The 23,483-nt window shown below is 36.5% G+C and overlaps 1 protein-coding gene across 11 annotated transcripts in view; it reads left to right on the top strand.

The window, feature by feature from the left end:
- mtd (TLD domain-containing protein mustard) overlaps positions 1-23,483 on the top strand; it is a 1,649,382-nt gene that overhangs the window by 1,252,789 nt on the left and 373,110 nt on the right. For all 11 annotated transcript variants that reach the window (XM_069846158.1, XM_069846157.1, XM_069846159.1 and 8 more), the window contains one exon: positions 20,668-20,923. In XM_069846158.1, coding sequence (XP_069702259.1) covers positions 20,668-20,923 — 256 coding nt within the window. The remainder of the gene's footprint in view (positions 1-20,667; positions 20,924-23,483) is intronic.

Here is a 23,483-nt window from a genome sequence, read left to right as displayed (position 1 = left end):
TGTTGGGGAAACCTCGGAAAAAACCACCAGATAATCAACCCAACCGGGAATTGAACTCTCGCCCGAGCACAACTCCGGATCGGCAGGCAAGCGCTCTAGCCGACTGAGCTACGCCGGTGGCTTAAAATTTCATATTAATTTACGTATTACAGAATCTCAGTAACACTCAAAGAAAACTAAAAATTATTATTTTTTCGCTTATACAGGCTATTTCATTATTTTATAGATCCTGAATGCAAAGCGACGCGGATTTCATCAAGGGATCAGCTTAGAAAGGCATTAGAAAATAGGAAGACTGTAAGAGTGGAGACGCAGTCAACACCGAGAAAAAACGCAAATATGAAGATTGTATGCGGTGGTGGCGTTCAATTTTTAACAACCGGTTCTCATCTCTCATAACCGTGAATTTCATAATTTTAATATAAAATATTTCATATTAAATGAGCTAATGATAAGCTGCTAATTGCAATACTCCATATTATTGCGTACCGGTAATTAATTATACACTAAGTTAAAAACGTACATGGTTGCCACAGTGAAACAGTTTACACCCATTGAGACGAAATTTGGCATCTTCCTGATCTATGTTCTCTTTTTTATTTTCCGGCCTTTTCTTAATCCAGCCAAATACCAACCATCGCAAGTTTTTGTCTGATAAATATCGACATTGTTTGAGAGCGCATTTCTCTCCCCGTGATGGTGACGGTGCCGGTCTGTGACGTTGATATTCCGTATAATGTGAATCGACCAGACGTCATTTTTCTCTCCTATATACCCCATAAGTAGTTTTAATATCAGAGAGAAATGCATTAACTTTTTTTATGCTCGACCATGCCGAAATGTAGTAATTATACACATGGTAGCAGCCCTTTAATGGACCTCATTAAAGTACACCTATTCATTAAAGTTCAGGTGTTCCACCAATCAGAAAACACCATTGTAGCAATAAGAAAGCGCAAGTACCGATTATTCTCGGATACGCAATAGAAAGACAACTAGCGAAACGTCACGGAGGCTGGAAATCCAATACTGTCGCAGAAAGTTATGTTCTGTTACTATAATAATTAGCGTTAATTGTAAATAATATTCAAATAAATTCAATTTGTCATCTCGTTTTTCAATGTCTAAATCAATTTCAAGGTTATATCAAGATTAATGTTTATTTTACTCTCTAGATTATATCAAGGTCAATGACATTTGTTTCGGGAAAAATCAATACTTTCGCGTCTGCGTACATTTCACAATTTACGAGATATTGCACAAGGTCAGTTCCGCTCCCCAGTCAGATAAGAATAACATGAATACTTATGAATAATTTCAAGTTAGAAATATGGTCGAGCATAAAAAGTCGTATGAAACTTGCCTATAATGGTAATTAAGGCGCTCGTATGAAAATTATGAAACTCGCTTGCTCTCGTTTCATGAACATATTCGCGTCTTAATTACTACCATTACAGGCTGGTTGCATAACGTACTATTGTATGTAAATGCTAAACTATTTCTTAAAAGGGATATTAAATGTTTCTATCAGATGGTACACATGTTTTGTGTGACTTGGGATGATTTGAACATGTCTTAACCATGAAAATAATACCACTCATTATAGCTACAAGTATTATCCTGCAGTAATGCTGTCGAAGAATGAAATTGACAAAACTTCCGTGATAATAACTTTCCTGCAGTTTATATCTCTGTTGATATCAGTCTTTTTTTAGAGTTCCTGTAATTGAGATAAATATTATGGTAGTAGAATTTTACGTCATAGCCGCTTCCTTCGAAGCTCTCTGTATCGTCTGTCAGCACTTCATATCGCTATATCGACCTCTGTTGTTGATAATATAATGCTAGAATAAGTAAGTACAGAGAGCCCACAGTGTAATTCAGCATAATAAACAGAAGAAGGTCTTTGACCTTCATTATTGTGGGGTATACACACATTTTATTTGAAGGTTGTGTGTTAATAACATTCTAAGGTTATACTTCATTTGTTTGGAATCATTTAAGTTCGATGAAACTTTATACAAAGATTCGTTATAGTAGTTGAAACACGAAACTGATGTTGGAATCGTTAAACGCCATTAAGTGCATTTCGGTATGCTTAGAGTAATTTATACGCTGGAAATGAAGGTACTTTAACGATTCCTTCGTTACGAAGCTAAGCAAGATTTTAAGTGGAGTTTGTTACTGTATCATTGGTCGAATCACCAATCTCGGAATATATTGGTATTGGGAAGTATTGGTAAAGAAATAGCGTCGGTTTGCACACATTATTGGAAGATGTAGTTTCTTTTAAAGATAGTTCATAAGAATATCGTAAGTCTTTGGAAACATATTATTATTATTATTATTATTATTATTATTATTATTATTATTATTATTATTATTATTATTATTATGAACTGCCTGACTCTTAAGCCTCAGTATACTGACATATAATTTAAAATTATAAATATAGAGTAAAATAAGGAGAAGAAATTAATATGTATACTAAAATCTAATTAAAATATATCTTAAGAGTGTAAATGATTATTTAGAATTTGACATTATTTTTTAAAGCTATTGTGACAATGTCATCTATTAAAGACTAAGGTAAACCAAATTTTCCTAAACATATTAAAGAATTTTGGAATAACATCACAGGCCCCGATAAAAAAAAAAAACACCAATCATGTCTATGCGTTTAAGATGGTATTTTCTTTAAAATACTCGATAGTTGGTTCATAAATATTTTTCTTTTCTTGGTGGAATTTCTCAGGCTGATCAATCTATTGTAGGGTCTATATGAAGCCATGTTTGAATACGCCAATATGTTATGCGTCTAGAAGAACCATTTGTGTAAGAGAAGGCCTTACGGCCGTAACTCTGCCAGGTTGAATAAAACCATTATTATTATTATTAATATTATTATTATTATTATTATTATTTGTTGCTATACAACTTACTTCCTCTTCCACCTCTCAGGATTTCTTCTTTAATGCTGTAGCAATTACAGACATCAGTTTATGGTGTCGAGCATTACGCAGTAACAGTCCATTATCACATCAGTGGCGACTCGTGATATTTTTTGTATGCAGAATATGACATTGACGACTGATCAGAAAGACAGAAACTAATAATAATAATAATAATAATAATAATAATAATAATAATAGAGCATGCAAAATCAATACAAGTAGGCCTATGTTAGTCTTTAACTCACCTTTCTGGAACTTGCAATTTATTAGTAGTGAAGTTCGATTCTCCTCCCCTTTTTAGTTGCGAAGATGGCTCCTAAGTCATTGTACTGCCCGATATTTACCGATGCTCCGTCGTACGTTTGCGCAATTAATTTCTTGCTACAGTTAAATTCTTCTAAATGATAAATACAACTTCAGATATTCTTTCGTCTGTCCTGTTATCTGAAAGTCCTGTTAATTCTTGTATTTATTATAGCTTATTTTATTTATTTTTATGTAATTTTGTTTTTTATTCATTTTGTTCAATAACTTCACTGCTAGAAATACCGTGTCTTCTTCTTCTTTGGTTCTACAGCCGAGTTCCAGCATTGACCGCCCCAACGATACTTCTCCATGTCCTTCGATCTAAGACCTTTGTTTTCCATCCTCTAACACCTGCTGCTATTACATCCTTCTCCACTTCATCCAGCCAAGAAATATAGTTTGCTGTATGTAAGATATTTGGATGGTTCCTCGGAAATTATTTCTGAACTGTGCAGTGGCGATAACTCACGACAAAGTGGAAGCTTAAAGGAAATTAATACGTCGGGACGCATTGAAAATGAAAATCTGTAATTAACCTCTTCCCTTACTATATATTTTACCAGTTTTGTGAAAAAAAGTGTCATTTTTTTATTTTCGTAAAGAGGTCATTTAATATTGCAGAATCACTATACGTCACTAATTTTCTTACATACTGTAAATTGTATACTGAACAACAATGTAAATTTTATTATCTCAACAATAACTCTTCACTTTCTACTATTTAATCACTCCCGTCAACAATGGGATTTGCTCTCCACACAGTAACACAGTATTCGTTAGTGCACTCCACTGACAACAGTGACAATTTACTTGGACTATTACGAACAACAATGAACTGTTAATCTTAACTAATATTCACAAAGCACTATTTACAACACAGAACTGTCAGTTCTCAGTTCACAGCTCGTCTTGGCTAGTTCTTCTAGCTCAGTCACTCGCGTTCACAGAATCTCGAACCCCAGACCTTCAGAGACGATCCGCTGAACTTCGAACTCGGGTCCCCCAACTGCGGTCCACTGCACTCGAACTCCGGGCTTCAGGCTCCATAGTTACGGACACAACTCATGTCGCGCTCTGGTCTCGAAGCTGGCTTCACTGCTACAAAAGACTGGCTGCTTGCTGTCCACTGGCTGTAACAACACTGCCTTACTGACGGGTTGAATCACTCGCGTTCACTCGCGCGTTGTATTTATAACTAAGCCATAGTTTCTCGAGAGTTCGCGGTCGGTCGACAGATGCCTAGAAGATAACGGCTATCCAGACTTCTCTGGATCTTTCTCCTCAGTCACCAGCTGCTTTACTTTCCCCTCTCTGCCGCGGAACAGCGTGTCGCAACCTCCTCTCTCCTCTCCACGCCGCGCGCCGTCCCACAGTGCTCCTTGGAGCCCGTGTCGACTCACGCGCGACCTACTCTCTTGCGAGACGCTGGTCGTGAGTTCGAATCTCACGTCGCTGTCACAATACCTAAAAAATGACTATGAAATAGACACACATTCATACCTTAATTATTATCCCGAGTTATCTCGTGCACCTTGATTCCAGCTCTGGTAGTTGTCCCACTTTGATTTTCTCCTGAACTATTTACCAACTTATGTTTTTTATTGATTAATTTATGAGGTACAATACCAGCGCTGTTATCAAGGCATTAAATGTTGCTTGTCGTGTGATAGACTCGAAAGCAGGGTATTACGCACAGAGGCACATTGCATTCCGGACAGTAGTATCTACTCTCCTATATGAGAGCGTTTTGGGGAGAATGGTGTAGCAGTCATTGAATATTTGTACCAGCCCATCTGTTCTTCAGGTTTGTGAATAATGTTCTGCAGTATCACTATGCCCAAAAGTACACGTATTTCAGAATCTGCAGTAGGCCGCCCGAATTATTTTCAGCATTCTGTGAACACTTATTAGCATGCCGAATCGTCTCCTCGAATACATTGTTGATGAGGTCATTATTAAAGAATAATTTAAAAAATTGAGAATTATCGTTATCAGAAACAATGTTAAAATTTCAGAGAATGGGGACCTCGGAAGTGCAGAAAAAATGGTGTCAGATGTCTTCTATTCAAACCACTGTCGAAAAGACGCGACATGAACTGATCTGAATTTGTTTGTTGGTCTATAACTTCGTCTTCTGATACCGATGTTTCATTTCCTAATCTTCTGCAGGAATATATTCCTTATCAAAAGTTTCGGAATCACCAACTTGATCCATCTTTACACAAAACAGCACAAAAAACACTAAACACAAACAGAAACCGCCAAAACTAACTAGCATCTACTCACTACTGTGTGTGAATGCTATATGAGCATAGAATTCCACTCGCAAGGAAGAGGTACAAAAAAAACCACCAGATATAGCAATATCACTAACTTCTGTAGCCATCTAGTGAGGAAAAGGATAATCAAAGAATGGAAACGTATATATTCGGGATATAATCCTTAGCAGCGAAAATTGAGGACCGTTTTTGCAAAACTTGCTAACTGCAAAATTTGCAAAATTGACATTTTGATGGATTCGTTAACACAAAGCAGGCCTCTGCATGATGTTAAAGGCGTCTTAGTAAAACTGGATTATTTCTCTTCATTGTAGTGTGTCAAAGTGTGATCGTTTTCTAAAAACTTGCTTACTTCTAAGTGAGAGTAGCAGCAAAATTTGCTTACTACAGTGTTTTGTCTCTCCTGTAAAACTTAGTTTTTCAGTTAGCAAGTTTTGCAAAAACGATCCTCAATTGGACTCAAACGAGTTAACTCGGGTTAATAAATTTTGAACAAGTTAGCAACCCGAGTTAACTCGGGTTAATCAGGGAAGTGGTTAAAGTGTTTTTATCCTCAGAGGCACGAAATTAAATTGTAGGATCATCCTCATATCTTTCATGGAGGAATCGCCACTGATCACATTGACCTTGGACATGTGCAAGAGTTTAGTTCTCCGGGCATCCATATCTGCATCGATGAGACCATTGAGACCGCAAAAGACCCCTAGGTGTAATGCTTGAATTGGATGTGATGACTTTGTAACTTCTAAAACACTTTTTCATTTTTATGTTCCGCGTTGTTTATGTTTCTAAATACAACGTAAATTTATATTTTTAAGGCGTTTCTTGTTTTATTTTGCAGATCTCGCGACCCCCTCAGCTCTTTACACGAAGATCTGTATTTTTGTGCCTGACACACCTCCCCATGAACGATAGTGGTGGCTGCTAATTGAGTTACCCACGGAGCATATTATGTTTGATACAGTATGTTGCGTCGCTTTGCAATCGAGTCGCTGGGAGTGGGCTCCAAAGCGTAAAACTGCTGAAAGTGGCAAGATGATGTATTGACACGGACCGAGTTGATAGGCACAAACTTCTGATGATCCTCCAGAGCGCGTTCAGTCCTCCAGACTTCACAGCGATTTTATCGAGTTTGGGCGTTCGCCAGAAAGAGTTCCTCTCTGTTCCACACATTAACTCCCATATCGATTGCCCGATCCTTTTGACAGTACCGCCAATTGTGCTGTGTAGGTAGGGCGTTGCTAAAAATAGGTTATCATACCACGATACTGTCTGCTATAGCGGCGAAACTTTAAGCGGCCTGTTTTTTCTTGGATTCTTCAGAAATAGTCGTTACAGAATCAGCGCTGGACATTGGCGTCGACTTTGAAATATTGAAAGAGGGCTGGACTGTACAAAAGAACATTAATAGCATTGCTGTTTCTGAAATGTGTCTGCCGAGTTAGCCCTGTGGTAGCGCATTTGCCTCTAGACTAGCTTGCCCGGGTTCGATTCCCGGCGGGGCCAGAAATCTCAAATCTCTCCGCAGAGCTTATGAAGAGAAGGTAATAATATGCCACTGTTGATGGTGATTCCGACTGGAACGTTAAGCCTGGCGGCCCCTTTGGTGCTATTCGACTCGTACCGGCACCGGGTTTACCCTTCTCCCTTCTTCACCTACATAATCATCCTCATCATTGTCCGGGACGAATGTCCGATGCATTAAGCTGCAGGCTCATAAGAATACGCGTATTTACCGGCACATCTGAGGGGCGGAGGCAAAACCGTCCTGTCAGAGATAGAATGTCTGATTCAGTCGGCCTAAGAGCCTGGGGAAAACCACGGGAAACCAAGAACAGGTTGAGTTGTACTGGCGACTAAGTTAAATTAGTTTTCTTATTTTATTTATTTATTTTGCTAATAATTGTAACATAAAATATAATATAAACAGATAAAACTTCAGCTCACCCCTGAAAGAGTAGAACTCGTGCTCGGGGGCAGATTCCTGAATTGAAATTAAGAAGTATATAATACAGTTTGTTTTATGTCTACTACACAATAAGAATATACAAATTTAAAATTGACAATTTTTCATTATTTGTAAAATCCATACATTAAATTTAATACTAATTAGAGTTGACAAGACTATGATATTTAAATATAAATTTGTTATATATTTTTGGGCCTAAATTACTACTATGATTCAATACTGTAGCAGTGTTGCATTTTGGTTCAAGCAATCTTAAATAATTCATATCTTTTGTTTCATAACTATGAGAATACAATTCGAAGTTATTTCGATTTTTATGTATGAATTTTATTAATACAGTGTAATAAATTTGTCTTATGTTAAGAACCTTAGGGTGGTATTCATAGACATTTCGCAGCACGCGCTACGAGCGTACTAAGCTAGCCCCGGCTATCCACTGGTTACTGGTACAGAATTCAAACCATATCCTATCGCTAACACTGGTTTATGAATACGAAAAACGCTGATAATCCACCGAAAGCCCGCGCTAAAAATGTCTGTGAATACGGCCCAAAGTCTAAAAACAATTTTTGAGATGAAAAGTCAATAGGTTTATGAAGACATATTTTAATTATTTTCTTCTGTAATAAATAAAGTGGATTAAAATTTGTTTTAAACGAGTTACCCCATCCTATAATTCCATATATAATTACCGATTGAAATGACGTTAAGTATATTGTGCGTAATAAACTTATTGACAAGTAATTCCTCAATAAAACAATATATTATTTTACGTAATTTATTACAAAGGTAATTAATGTGTTGGTTCCATTTTAAATGACTGTCGAAAATTAAGCCTAAATATTTAACTTCAGAGGACTCCTTAATAATCGGACATTTACATTGTATAAGGCAACAGTTAGAGTTATGTAATTTAGTACTTAATATAGATATAGGATGTTTATTACATTTTTCAGGTAATGAAAATGGAATACTTATGGTTTTATTTTCGTTGATAATTATGTCAAACCATTTTTTTTATTAATTTAAGTCCATTATTTGAATTTTTATATTATCATACCAGGTTTTTTCACCGAAAAGTAAAACTGTGTCACCTGCATAATAGACACCATTGTATTGTTGTAAGTCAATTTTTAATAAATCGTTAATATAATTATATTAAAAATAAAATAGGACCAAGAACTCTGCTTTGGGAACACCTATATTAATAATTGAAGGTCAGCTTTTCGTTATTTGGATTCTGTCGTTGAGATACGATTTTATTAAATGTCAATATCTAAAGCTAACACTTCAATATCATTTCTAAAATACACTACAATGCCATCACATTCATTATAATTATAAGGTTTATAATAAACTTGTAATTTTGTATGTCGAAACCTATTCATAACGAAGCTAAGTTTCAGTAAGTATTATTATGTCAAAATTGAAAGAAACGTGACTGTTAAAATGTGACTGTTAAAATTTCGAAGAAACAATCAATCGCCACTTTAGGAGGACTTCCTTTGTTTCAGTATAATTTACACGAGGCACAATAGAGAACGAAGTGAGACGGACCGGGTGGAAAACTGAGGCACAAAGTAAATTTTACACGTCCGTTTCCATAGTACCACGAATGACTTCAAAGTAAACTTTCATGTCAAAACGTAACTGTTTTTAATCTCTTGTAGCACGAACATTTGACTTTAAAAAATTTTGGCGTAACTTTCGAGTTTACCAACATTTTGTACAGTACCAGACACAAAAAAATGGACCGAGTCTTGGTAGCAGTCCTCCTGAATGTAGGCAACAAGCTTCGCAAGACTGTCCACAAGTAGCATACATATAGGAATTCTTGTTTACTGCACATGCGCAATGCGTTGCATCTGGAACTTTGTAAAATTAGGCGGTTTATTTATTTTTTCTGGATCTGTACAATAGTTTTGATATTTTTTTAACTAAATATTATGTTTCATATCAGTTATTCCCGGATAAATTTTTTAATAGATGCTGAATATGAATAAGATCTGACGAATAATTTAGGAAAAATATTTGTACGCCCATATGTACGATTATACAGGGTGTCCCATTTATCTTATGCACCTATTATAACTTTTTTTTTTATAGGTATTGGAATTTTTGTTTTTGAGAGTTATGTTATAACGAGGGGCTAACATGAGTGTATAGATTTGGTGCATGTAACTACATTATGGTACAAGATACACGTGTGACGTCATCAATTTTTCAAATATCACTACATACTTCAATCATATTACATTGATTACACACATTAAGACGAGTTGAAAAATGTATCACAGTGTCACTTTCCCAATTAATAACAACAAAATGAAAGATGAATGCCATCAGAATGTGCGTTTGTTGTGGTGCGCCATTCATCTTGTACATTAACTTACACAAAACGAAAGACGACTGACGTCCGTACATGTCGTGTGTTGTGTGTTTGCTGTCTTAACATGTAAACAAACCACAACTGTCGACGTCACAATCCACGTACAGTGGCCTGCACATTCTCCGGACCTTTCGCCACTCGACTTCTTCCTGTGGGGAACTGTAAAAGCCGCACACTGTCGTGTATCAGAACATTCTGACAACACCAGACGACATGCAGCAACGCATTCGACAGGCTTGTGTGTCCATTCAGCCAGCAACATGCCGGGCGATCATACGGTCTTTCGGGGAACGCCTTCGAATGTGCATTAATGTGAATGGTTACCATTTAGACATCTTGTGTGACTCACATTGGAAGTACGTTTTTGTTTCATTTTGTTGTTATTGATTAGAAAGGTGACGTTGTGATACATTTTTGAACTCGTCTTAATGTGTGTAATCAATGTAACATGATTAAAGTATGAAAAATTGATGACTTCACGTGTATCTTGTACCATAATGTAGTTATATCCACCAAATCTCCACACTCATGTTAGCCTCTCGTTCTAACATAACGCTCAAAAACAAAAATTCCAATACCTATCCAAACAAAAAAAAGTTATAATAGCTGCTCAAGATAAATGGAACACCAGTATAGACGACATGTTCGAAACCATTTTGTCGGTATCTATGAAATTCTCGAAATCGAAGTTTCCAGATCACAGTACTTCCTCTAATATCTAGTATAATTAGAAATTAAAAAGAAAACAGGACAGCGTGGGTTCGGAGCTTCAACAAAGCTCTGGTGATCTCATACAAGGCAGTATGGCATTTCGCCATAGTTTTGAAATGATGTCGCTTCGCCCTGAACCCTCCGCGTCCTTCCCCAGCAGTCTCTGTTAGTATGAATTGTATAGAGCGGCTTTCCGATATCTCCCACATCGTACAAATTTATTTCGTGGTATGTAGTCATTACATACATTCAAAATATTGATTGCACATTGGGATTCTGCGTAACATGCTGGTGATTTAAGTACACATCTGTGCGCAAATTTTTTTCTACGAGTATTTGCGGCACGTTTTCTGAATCCTCCCGAGTCCTGAGAGTATAGTAAACTATACCATACTTCATACTGTACCAGTAGCGGCCCCGGTTACAAAAAGTTGTAATTTCTGCATGTAAAATAGTGTATTTAGTACGCATGGTATTTATTTCATCTAAATCGGATAACACATGTTGTCACAGCGCCTTCTGGAAGTTGACTGTGCACCCGAAATTGTACTCCAACTATCCGCGCGCCTTATCCAGCCTGTGCGCTACACTTCTCCTACCTGGTACAACTAGTCCCGTAGTGGAGATATCCCCCACATGTTGATACCTGAATGAACAACCATCAGGAACTTTCTGTCGTTGGAACGTTTATAACTCCTACCGAATTTCGTTACGCCAACTTTTACAGCCTACACCCGTTCCGGCAGACGGAATTAGGCCTATGAGACATTACCACGTCAGAGAACTGGGAATTCCTACAAATTTGCAATAAAGTATCGTAACTTGAATAGTTAATGAACATGTTTGTTGCATTATTAAATTTAATTCTTCGGCATAACAGCGCAAGAAATGAGCTGTATAACGCCCACATACACATTTAAATAGTACATAAATAGGCAGACAGACATTTTCTGTAACTCTCCATGTTTTCCCTCATAATGTTAGCCCCGCCATTAACACAGCACAATTAATTTACGTGGTTCAGTAACTCACTGAATTTCCATTAAGTCTATATTCCATTAAGGTAGTATGCAAGTCCACCGTTGTGGCTGAGGGGTTAGCGAGTCTAACTCCGAACCCAGCGGGCCCGGGTTCCATTCCCGGTCGGGACGAGTTGCCTGGTTTTTTTTTCCTCCTATGGATGAATATCAGGTAACTTTATCAGGCGATTGGAACCCCACTCATCTTCGCCACTTCCTTTCCTCCCCTATCATCCTTTCATTCATCATCCCGTTACTTCTTCTGGTTTTCAGATCGCTCTACAGGCGGCCCTCCGAAGCTGCTGGCTCTCTCGACCGGCCTCCGTGGATTGTATTCAAGTGATGATGGGTAGCTTCTGCAACGGAACTCGGGGCAGACCTTCTCGGGGGAGGACTTCCGCCTCGGACCGTTAAGGGAGCCTTGAGGAGGGGGGTTGCCGAAGCAGGAGTGGTACATGGACTCTGTTGGCTGTAGGGACCGGTCGTTAAGAGGGTCAAGTGTTAGGTCGGTGCGCGTAGAGGATCGATGAACACGCAACTCATCCCATATAGGGAGTTGTACAATAGACCTCAGGTCGTAGTGCGTGGGATGTTCCTTCCCTCCCTCTTAACAAGAAAAAAAAAGTATACCAAACTTTCAGCGTCATGTTTTGGTGGCAATAAAGATAAATTTCCATAACCTTTCTACTGGTATTTCATCTTTGAAATAACTGAGAATGAAGGACTAAAACCATTAAATTTAAATTTAATTTAATTGTGATTTTGTGACAGTGCCCGTTGTTTCATCTGCCATTATTGCAATATAACAAGCTTTTTTAAGTTCCTTCGATAATTTTATTGCTCTCCAGCAATTTATTTTGAATTGTTTTTGTAGTTCCTTTGAATTCTGACGAGCCCTATAAATGATCTTTGAAAGTTTAATCTTTAATGTGGAGTAAAGTCAGTCAAACCCTGAAATATCCCGTGGTTTGTTGAATCTTCTGATTCGGCACAGTTAAGTATTGTATATGTGTAAGAAATTAACTTCCACAAAATAACATTTTTGTTAGAAGTGTGGCTTTGAACTATCCCATACTCACCCCGTTTATATAGTTTGAGTATTTGGGTATAATATCCAAGAGAAGTATGTCTGAAACACATGTGTAAGAAAAGTTAACGAAGGAACGCCTTATGGAAATACGCTAACAAGGAAATCTTTCACAATTTGAGATCCAGACCTTCCTTGAAAATTTGCATAGGAGCAAATACTATTAAAGCAAAGTGACCTCTGAAACCTAGCCTGGAAGACAAATGAAAGTGTTAGTCCTTCTAGTGGGTAAATAACCTCTCTACGTGTCGCTAACAAAGCTACACCTTTGTTTCAGTAGAGGAAGCAAATTGATGATAATTAACTCAACTTGTACGCACAATTTAGTGACATATCTGTGACTCAAGCTGTAGGCGCTGGTCTGTCACCCAGATAACCCGAGTTCGATCTCTGGTCAGGTCGTGATGGAGTTTGCGGTGTATGATATAGACATAGGTGGTTTTCTCACGGCATTCCCGTTTCCCTATATCATCCAACACTTTCCACCTTCCCCGCATTTGATCTATCATCTGCAATATATAGTTACAATTAGGCTGGGGTAAAGTATCTGGTTTCCGATGCTCATATAGGACTGACTTAGGACTCCGGGTCCTGAGCCTTATGAAATAGGCATGCTTTTCTGTGAATAGGACCTGGTTCTTTCAGGAGAGACGCAGGATGGCCTACCTTTGAGCGTCGGATTTACGAAAGTCAGTCAGCACACCTGTGCGATTTGGGTGATTCTACAATTAGGGGACGTTTTCAACTTCCTTAAAAATTTATTTTTGAAGTTGGGTGGGGAAAACACGTTACTGACACAGAGGGAAAAGCATGGATAGCGTTACACTTTGATGAGAGCATTAAGAAAAGGCTCTGATAAATCCAAAGAGATTGCATATAAGTCACTAGTCCGTCCAGTAATGGAATATGGTGCTGCATGTTGGGATCCTTACAGATTAGAACATATTATGACACTGGAAATACCCAATGAAGTCATTTAATTTTGAATTGCTGTAGTTTTAAATTGCTATAATTAAATATTTCTTCGTGCTCCTGTTTATGGCCCGTCATCTGAAACCATGTACCTTTTATATATTATTTAATGTACCGAAGTACATATGATATTTCCATGCAGAGATTTTGCGTCATCATACGATGAAAGAGTAATGAAACGGAGAAAAGTTCTCTCCGGCGTCGGGATTTGAACCCGGGTTTTCAGCTCTACGTGCTGGTGCTTTATCCACTAAGCCACACCGGATACCCACCCCGGCGTCGGACAGAATCGTCTAAGTTCCAACTCTTGGGTTCCCTCTAGTGGCCGCCCTCTGCACTACGTCATAGATGTCTATGAACGAAGGACTTAAGTCCAGACATGTGCTGAGGTGCATTCGTTATGAGTGACTAGTTGGCCGGGATCCGACGGAATAAGCGCCGTCTTAAATCACGAAGTGATTTACGCATATCATATATATATTATTTAATGTACCGAAGTACATATGATATTTCCATGCAGATATTCTGCGTCATCATACGATGAAAGAGTAACGGAACGGAGAAAAATTCTCTCCGGCGCCGGGATTTGAACCCGGGTTTTAAGCTCTACGTGCTGATGCTTTATCCGCTAAGCCACACCGGATACCCACCCCGGCGGAACCCAAGAGTTGGAACTTAAACTGAGACGATTCTGTCCGCCGCCGGGGTGGGTATCCGGTGTGGATTAGTGGATAAAGCATCAGCACGTAGAGCTGAAAACCCGGGTTCAAATCCCGGCGCTGGAGAGAAATTTTCTCCGTTCCATTACTCTTTCATCGTATGTAACTTTTGCTTGAACACACATACTCCAGCTGTTTCAAACTGGCAATAGTTCTCTTTGTATTGGGTGGAAATTGTAGCTTTTTTTGTGAAATTGTTTCATAACGTTTGTGACATAAACCTTAAATTAAAGCTGTATCGTAACACAGCGAGGTAAATGGAAATTGATACCAGGAATTCTGTCCACTAACGAGAATGTGCCGCAAAATCCCGTTCATAAAGCTACTAGCTGAACTGCTCTCTTCCTGGAAAGTCCCCTTTCGTTCTCCCGTATATGTCGCATTTCGGAGACGAGTAGTAGGGCTATCTTCGTTTTCACTCTCTAAGGGCCGATTGTATAAACCATTTAATCTTAGATCAGAGGTTAAATTAATCCTTGTTTCAGCTGAACTTGGATTTTGTGTTGTATAAAGTCTAATCTGAGATTAATTTGTCTCAAACTAAAGTCAACTTTGACTGAAGAAATTTCTCCGATTAAGTTAGATGATCCAAGTTCAATTATTTCTTTTCTGTTTGAAATATACGAGTGACAGATTGTGCAAATAAAATATCCATTATTATTAATATTAATAGACATGTTAGGTACATTTATATATATTTCTTTCAATTTCTTGCCTTAATACACAAACATTCTTATATTTTATAAGGCTCTATCATGTTCAGCAGTATCAAATAACATAAACTATAATTATATTATGTTTATAACAACCATTAATTATTAATGGATATGATAGGTACATTCATAAATGTTCAATTAACTATATTACTAAACGAAAATTGTCGTTTTATAAAGCTTTATTATGTTTAGCAGTATCAAACACCATAACATGATAACAACTTGGAGAACAGTCAACCTTCTTCTTATTGTCCGCCATTATTTACATTGCAAAAAAAAACAGTGTCTCCAACAGAGTGTAATACGGAAAGTCACCAAAAAGTAGTTATAAAGTCGCTAGATTTCTCATTATCAACAAAGAAAGATTAAATTTTGTCACTATGGGGTGCTAAAATGGTCACTAAATCCCTATTTAAGCAATATAAGAGTTAAAAGAAATTGTTGTTGAAAACGAGTTAAAGTCGCTAGATTGGCAACACTGAACAAACCTGTATAACATGGTCCGCGCATCACGTATTTCACCTGTTTATGCGATGTTGCCAAATCCTTTTCATGTGAACTTAGATTGCATTTGAACCAAGGTAATTTGATCGCAGAAAAGTTTTATACAATAGAAGAAGTGTCTGAACTCGGTTCACTTTTCGATCTTCGATCAAAGTTGATCTTTAGTCAGGGAGTTTTATACAATCCGGGCCTAAGTAGTAGGTGTGATTTCCAAGAAGTTGTGGATCATAAGCAACGTCCTGGGGTTTAGATTTAAGCTGCCGTGTTCCTCAAAGCCCAAAGTATCTGGTTTAAAATAGACTTTCAAGGAAAAAGTCTCTGGCTTCCGTCCTTTGTAGGCTATTTTCAAATGAATAAATAAGCATGCGGAATTCAGAGTGGGGAAATTACTCTCAGGAAAGTGGTGTACTGTAAAGAAAGCATGGTTCCACGTGTTTGCAGTTTCTTGTAACGAGAAATTACTTCGTTCGGACATCATTCAAACATTGTCGTCTTCACTGATCTGATAAATGTGCCTCTTGATCCTTCAAAACTAATATTAAATTATTGTCATACATTTTAACGAAAAAGTCTTACAATGTAAGTCAAACACTGAAATTTGTATACAAATTAGTTGGTATGGTGCGTTTCTTTGGATATAATAATAATAATAATAATAATAATAATAATAATAATAATAATAATATAATAATAATTTAATAATAATTTATTTAATCTGACAGGATTAAGGCCATAAGGCCTTCTCTTCCATCCTACCAGATAGCACATATAAATACAAAAAAGAAATACAAACACTGATGAAAATGATACAAATTAAGTTAAAGCCCTATAGAGGGCCAACAGAGTCAAAAGAACACTATAGAGCTCTCATTGAGCTAATACTACAAAAAGAAAGAAAACAGAGATAGCAATGATGATATTGATAACTGACAATAATAATAATAATAATAATAATAATAATAATAATAATAATAATAAATACATTACATATTGATTTTCAATTTTACAACAGCATAGTTACAATATTTACTATATGTCATGGGTTAAGGTGAAGTTGCGCAACCTGACATGTGTTCAACAAGCAATTCCACGAACTAGAATGTGATGTTTTAATTTAAATTTGAATTTTGATATTGTCCGACAGTCTCTGACGTGGTCAGGGAGAGAATTCCAGAGGCGTGGAATAGATATGCTGAAAGATGATGAGTAGAAGGATGTTCTGTGCAGAGGAATAGAGAGAAGGTACATGTTCCGGGTTCGAGGTAGTGAAAGGTAAACAAAACGAGATGCTAGGTAAGAGGGTGTGGAGGTGTGGATGATTTTAAATAGTAATAAGAGAGAGTTGAAGAATCTTCTTTCTTTAAGTGGACTCCAAGACAATTCTAGTGACGGTGTTACATGATCGAATTTTCTAATGTTACAAACGAAACGAACGCAGATATTGTGAACACGTTGTAGTCTATGGGCAAGATCAGTATTTAGATTCGTGAATAAAGAATCGCAAAATTTCGAAGTGGAGCATCACTAAAGTTTGGATCAGGTTCTTTTTAAGGCTGAGAGGTAAAACATTGGTTAAGTGTTTGAGGGAATGAATTATGGAAAAAGTTTTCTTACATATGTAGGAATTACGTAATAGTAAAACATACAGGGACATCATTTTATTTTTACTTCAATTTTTATTGTACCTGAGTTTTTGAATGTACTTCACTCCCACCCCTTCTACGAATGCAGTTCCAACTGTTCTTCACACAGAACCAAGGCCGCATATAGTAAGCAGTACTGAGTTAGTGAGTATAGTACGTTCCAGAAATATGTTCGCGTTTACCAGAGACGAAACAGCTTTCAATATTGAATCATATTTTCGCACAGGTACTGTTGTCCTTTTGCCTACGTCGCATCCCGATTTCCCCCACCTGCTTCTGCTCGCCCCTCTGTAAGGCTATTGGCTGGGCTGTCTTAGCTCCTTTCTGAAAACAATTTCTGTTAGAAATTGGACGTCTACGTGATATTATACAACTGTTAAAAATAACTTAAATAAAAGGGCCTTGTTAAGTAATTAACTGTCACGTGATTCCCACTCTTTCTACGATCCTGTGACATAACCACTTGGACGGACAGTAGATAGCATGTCTGAGTAATTTTTATTTGTGCGGGTCGGGCAGAAGTGAAGATTGAATTTACAGTACGTAAGGTACTCTTTTATAGAATAGGTACAGAATTATTTCAACATGAGTTACTAGTATGAAGGACGAAACTGGTAATTGGAATTAGATGCAATAGTCAATAGTGCGATAGTATGCACAAAAAAACTGAAGCCTGTATCGAAATGAACGGACACCATTTCAAAAAATGTGTTAGATATCCATGTTATGGTTATTTTTCAATTTAACTTCATTTTCTATATCGTACGCTAATGTGCTGTAGACAGTATAATGTACACTGCAAAAATTAATACGTTCGCATGGAAAGCTCAGTTCGTGTGTAAAAACACTTATTGTTAATACAGTACTGTATTTTGATTAAACAAAACCTAATGAAAATTATCAAACTCAAAATCGCGAGGTTTCCTAGTTTACGTAAATGGATGAACTATTTTTCTTCCCTCCTATACCTAGTAAAGTGATTTGTTTGTATTTTACGCCAGTATCATCGAACTCCAGTCGTGGAAGGGGGTAGCAAACGGTGATTCCGATTCTCGACCGTTGATCCAAAGGTATAGCCAGGTTAATATTAAAAATGTTAGCAAAAAAATGATGTCCCTGCATTTCATGAAACGTATATTACGAAATGATAGTGTGGTCAGGTTTGAAACACTCTTGCTTTGAGGTGACCGTATTGTGTGCTGTTTCTGCTGCAGTCATAATTGGTCCCTGTTTTTTCGAAGATGGAAATGAGAGAGCTTTTACGGTGAATGGTGGACAGTATCGACAGATGTTACAGACATTTAGAGACGGATTAAACAGGGATGGCATGTGGTTTCAACAAGATGTGGCTACAGGCCCATACTGCCAGAGACACACTGCGATTGTTGGGAAATTTCTTCCCAGGACGCATAATTTCTCGGTTTGGAGATATCAATTGGCCGGCTTGATCCCCAGATCTAATGGTGGCCGTTTATTTCGATACAGGCTTCAGTTCTTTTGTGCATATTATCGCACTACAGACTATTGTATCTAATTCCAATTACCAGTTTCGTCTTTCGTACTAGTAACTCATGTTGAAATAATGCTGTACCTACTCTATAAAAGAGTACCTTACGTACTGTAAATTCAATCTTCACTTCTGCCCGATCCGAAAAGATAAAATTACTCAGACATACTATCTACTGTCCGTCCAAGTGGTTATGTCGTAGGGTCGTAGAAAGGGAGGTAATCACGTGACAGTTAATTACTTAAGGGGAGTTGGTCATTATCGCATGCAAAATAATGGTAAAAATAGCCTATCTTCAAGTGGTCAGAATTGTAATACTATTTATCACAGCTCTTTCATTTTTTTAGTGATATATGTATACACATTAAGCTTTGAAATGAAAAAGAATGGTTACTCTAGAGTAAATCTTTATCCTTAAATTAATTTTTTTAATTAAGCACAATTTTTTTTATAAATCCACTACATGTCTGTGACTAGGTACATTCTATTCACTTATTATAGCACATATTGAATTGAAAATTTGACCACTTACTGCTAATAGATACTAAAACATACCCTACTAAAATTATTCATGTATCTATAATATTATGGGCATAGGGCTTATAGCAATCATCACCGTCAATAAATTAAAAAGGAATTGATGATTAGTATAAGCCGTATGTCCATAACATTACAGATATTTTAATAATTTTAGTAGGGTATGTTTTAGTATCTATTAGCAGTAAGTGGCCAAAATTTTAATTCAATGTGTGCTATGATAAGTGAATAGAGTGTACCTAATCACAGGTATGTAGTGAATTTATATAAAAAATATGATTAAATTCAAAAATTAATTTAAGGGTAAGATTTACACTAGTTTAACCAATCTTCTTTCATTTTAAAGTTTAATGTGTATACATATATATCACTAAAAAAATGAAATAGCTGTGATAAATAGTATTACAATTCTGACCACTTGAAGATAGGCTATTTTTACCATTACTTTGAATGCGATAACATCCATTTCCCCTTAACAAGGCACTTCTATTTAAGTTATTTTAAACAGTTGTATAATATTACGTAGATGTGCAATTCCTAACAGAAATTAATGTTCTCAGAAAAGAGCTAAGACAGCCCAGCCACTAGCTGGCGAATAAAAGCTGGTGGGGGAAACCGGGATTCGACGTAGGCAAATGGACGACAGTACCTGTGCGAAAATGATTTAATATTGAAAGCTCTTTCGTCACTGGAAAACGCGAACATATTTTTGGAACGTACTGTTTACTATGACCGTAAGGCTACTATGACTGTATATGCGGTCTTGGATCTGTGTGGAGGACGGTTGAACTTCATTAGTAGAAGGGGTGGGAGTGAAGTATATTAAAAAACTCAGGTATAATAAAAATTGAAGTAAAAATAAAATGATGTCCCTGTACTTATGTACTATTGAAGACACTGACAGTTACCCTCGCCATCTATTCATAGAAATAATAACTAAATAAACCACACTTACACGAACACATTATCGAACACGATCCATTAGTGGGGTCAGGTATCTTTGAACGTCAGTGTACAATGTTCAAAATACGAGTACAATCATGAGGATGGAAGAGGCTTAAAGATCTAATTCTTGAAATTGGGTCGCAGTAGTGGTGATGAATGATGATATTACGGTAATACGGTAATTATGTGTGACTATATTGATATGGTGAGATTGTGATGAACTGATTATGATGGTGTGATGTGATTTTGGTATTAGTGTGACAAGATAATGTTGATCAAGGCTAGCTATCGATTGCACAGGGTGTAAATACGTTTACGGGATGTGATTTCCTGCATTTTCTTTTATATTGCACCGTGCGCAAGTTGGGTAGCTGCATGATTAAACTTAAACTGGTTTTCTTCCGTTGTAGGTCGAAGCGTCAGACACCCTGACTTCAGTGGCGGCTAGGTTCGATACGACGCCCTCCGAGCTGACCAAATTGAACCGACTGACGACCCGGCTCATATTTCCGGGTCAGGTGCTGTATGTCCCAGACAAGCAGGGCGGCGGAGCTCCAGGTGACGAGGGCCCCGGCACCGGTGCAGAAGACGGTGATGGATCCGTTGTATCCACACCCACCGCCACGCACCTGTTGGAGGGAGATACTGAGTTGCCGGAGGAAAAGGGTGAGTTAATTAAATGTTATGAGCCTTTCATTCAAATTTGAAAATAATTCAGTGAACTGCTTCCAATTTTTCGTTCAAGTGTAATCTAAAATTTCGTCCGTGATACTGTCTTCCCCGCAGACATTACATTTTCGTCACGAGGTTATAGGTCACATAATACACTTTTGTCACAGGATTGTATGTCACACAGTATTCTTTCGTAATGTTTCTCAGAATATTTTCATGAGTTTCATTTTTATAGCATTGCAAACAGAACATTTCCATGGTTTTTATTTTTACTGTACCAGTATCGCTAAACATTTCCATATCTTCTAATATTGGAAAGCATTTCTGTGATGTTATTTGTATAATATCGTAAAACATTTCCATATTTTTTTTATTATATATATATTTTTTTATAGTATCGCGAAACATATCCGTGGTTTTCATTTTTATAGTATCGCAAAAATTTTCCATGGTTTTTGTTCTTATAGTATCGCAAAACATCTCCATGGTTTTTACTTTCCTAGATCGCAAAACGTCTCCGTGGTTTTTACTTTTGTAGATCGCAAAACATTTCCATGATTTTTATTTTTATAGTATCGCAGAACATTTCCATAGTCTTCATTTTTATATTAACACAAAGCAATTCCATTGTTTTTATTGTTAGCTTATAGCAGCTATCATCAGCACAGTGCACCCTCGGGCTAGCATCGCTTACCCGCGGATAAGACATTGCACTGGTGTGCATCAGTGGTTGCTGGCGGGTATGCTTCCTCCCTCTCCCTTTTGCACGACTGTGCATATTGCGATGCACTTCTTGCCCGTTACCCATCTCAGCGAGTGCTGACGACCACTGGCCTATAGGATCGCAAAACATCTCCATGGGTTTTATTTTTATCGCAAAACATCTCTATGGTTTTTATTTTTATTGTATCGCACAGCAGTTCCATGGTTTTTGTTCTTATAGTATTGCAGAACATATCCATGGTTTTTATTTTTATCGCAAAACATCTCTATGGTTTTTATTTTTGTCGCAAAACATCTGTATGGTTTTTATTTTTATCGCAAAACATCTCTATGGTTTTTATTTTTATCGCAAAACATCTCTATGGTTTTTATTTTTTATCGCAAAACATCTCTATGGTTTTTATTTTTATCGCAAAACATATCCATGGTTTTTATTTTTATCGCAAAACATCTCTATGGTTTTTATTTTTACCGCAAAACATCTCTGTGGTTTTTATTTTTATCGCAAAACATCTCTATGGTTTTTATTTTTATCGCAAAACATCTCTATGGTTTTTATTTTTATAACATCTCTATGGTTTTTATTTTTATCGCAAAACATCTCTATGGTTTTTATTTTTATCGCAAAACATCTCTATGGTTTTTATTTTTTATCACAAAACATCTCTATGGTTTTTATTTTTACCGCAAAACATCTATGGTTTTTATTTTTATCGCAAAACATCTCTGTGGTTTTTATTTTTATCGCAAAACATCTCTATGGTTTTTATTTTTATCGCAAAACATCTCTATGGTTTTTATCGCAAAACATCTCTATGGTTTTTATTTTTATCGCAAAACATCTCTATGGTTTTTATTTTTTATCGCAAAACATCTCTATGGTTTTTATTTTTACCGCAAAACATCTATGGTTTTTATTTTTATCGCAAAACATCTCTGTGGTTTTTATTTTTATCGCAAAACATCTCTATGGTTTTTATTTTTTATCGCAAAACATCTCTATGGTTTTTATTTTTATCGCAAAACATATCCATGGTTTTTATTTTTATCGCAAAACATCTTTATGGTTTTTATTTTTACCGCAAAACATCTCTATGGTTTTTATTTTTATCGCAAAACATCTCTATGGTTTTTATTTTTATCGCAAAACATCTCTAAGGTTTTTATTTTTTTCGCAAAACATCTCTATGGTTTTTATTTTTATCGCAAAACATCTCTATGGTTTTTATTTTTTTCGCAAAACATATCCATGGTTTTTATTTTTATCGCAAAACATCTCTATGGTTTTTATTTTTATCGCAAAACATCTCTATAGTTTTTATTTTTATCGCAAAACATATCCATGGTTTTTATTTTTATCGCAAAACATCTCCATGGTTTTTATTTTTATCGCAAAACATCTCTATGGTTTTTATTTTTGTCGCAAAACATCTCTATGATTTTTATTTTTATCGCAAAACATCTCTATGGTTTTTATTTTTTATCACAAAACATCTCTATGGTTTTTATTTTTTATCACAAAACATCTCTATGGTTTTTATTTTTACCGCAAAACATCTCTATGGTTTTTATTTTTATCGCAAAACATCTCTATGGTTTTTATTTTTATCGCAAAACATCTCTATGGTTTTTATTTTTATCGCAAAACATCTCTGTGGTTTTTATTTTTATCGCAAAACATCTCTATGGTTTTTATTTTTTATCACAAAACATCTCCATGGTTTTTATTTTTATCGCAAAACATCTCTATGGTTTTTATTTTTTATCACAAAACATCTCTGTGGTTTTTATTTTTACCGCAAAACATCTCTATGGTTTTTATTTTTACCGC

This window comes from Periplaneta americana, chromosome 14 (assembly GCF_040183065.1).
Source record: "Periplaneta americana isolate PAMFEO1 chromosome 14, P.americana_PAMFEO1_priV1, whole genome shotgun sequence".
In the NCBI taxonomy this organism is placed as follows: Eukaryota; Metazoa; Arthropoda; class Insecta; order Blattodea; family Blattidae; genus Periplaneta; species Periplaneta americana.
This window is presented reverse-complemented; position numbering and strand designations above follow the sequence as displayed.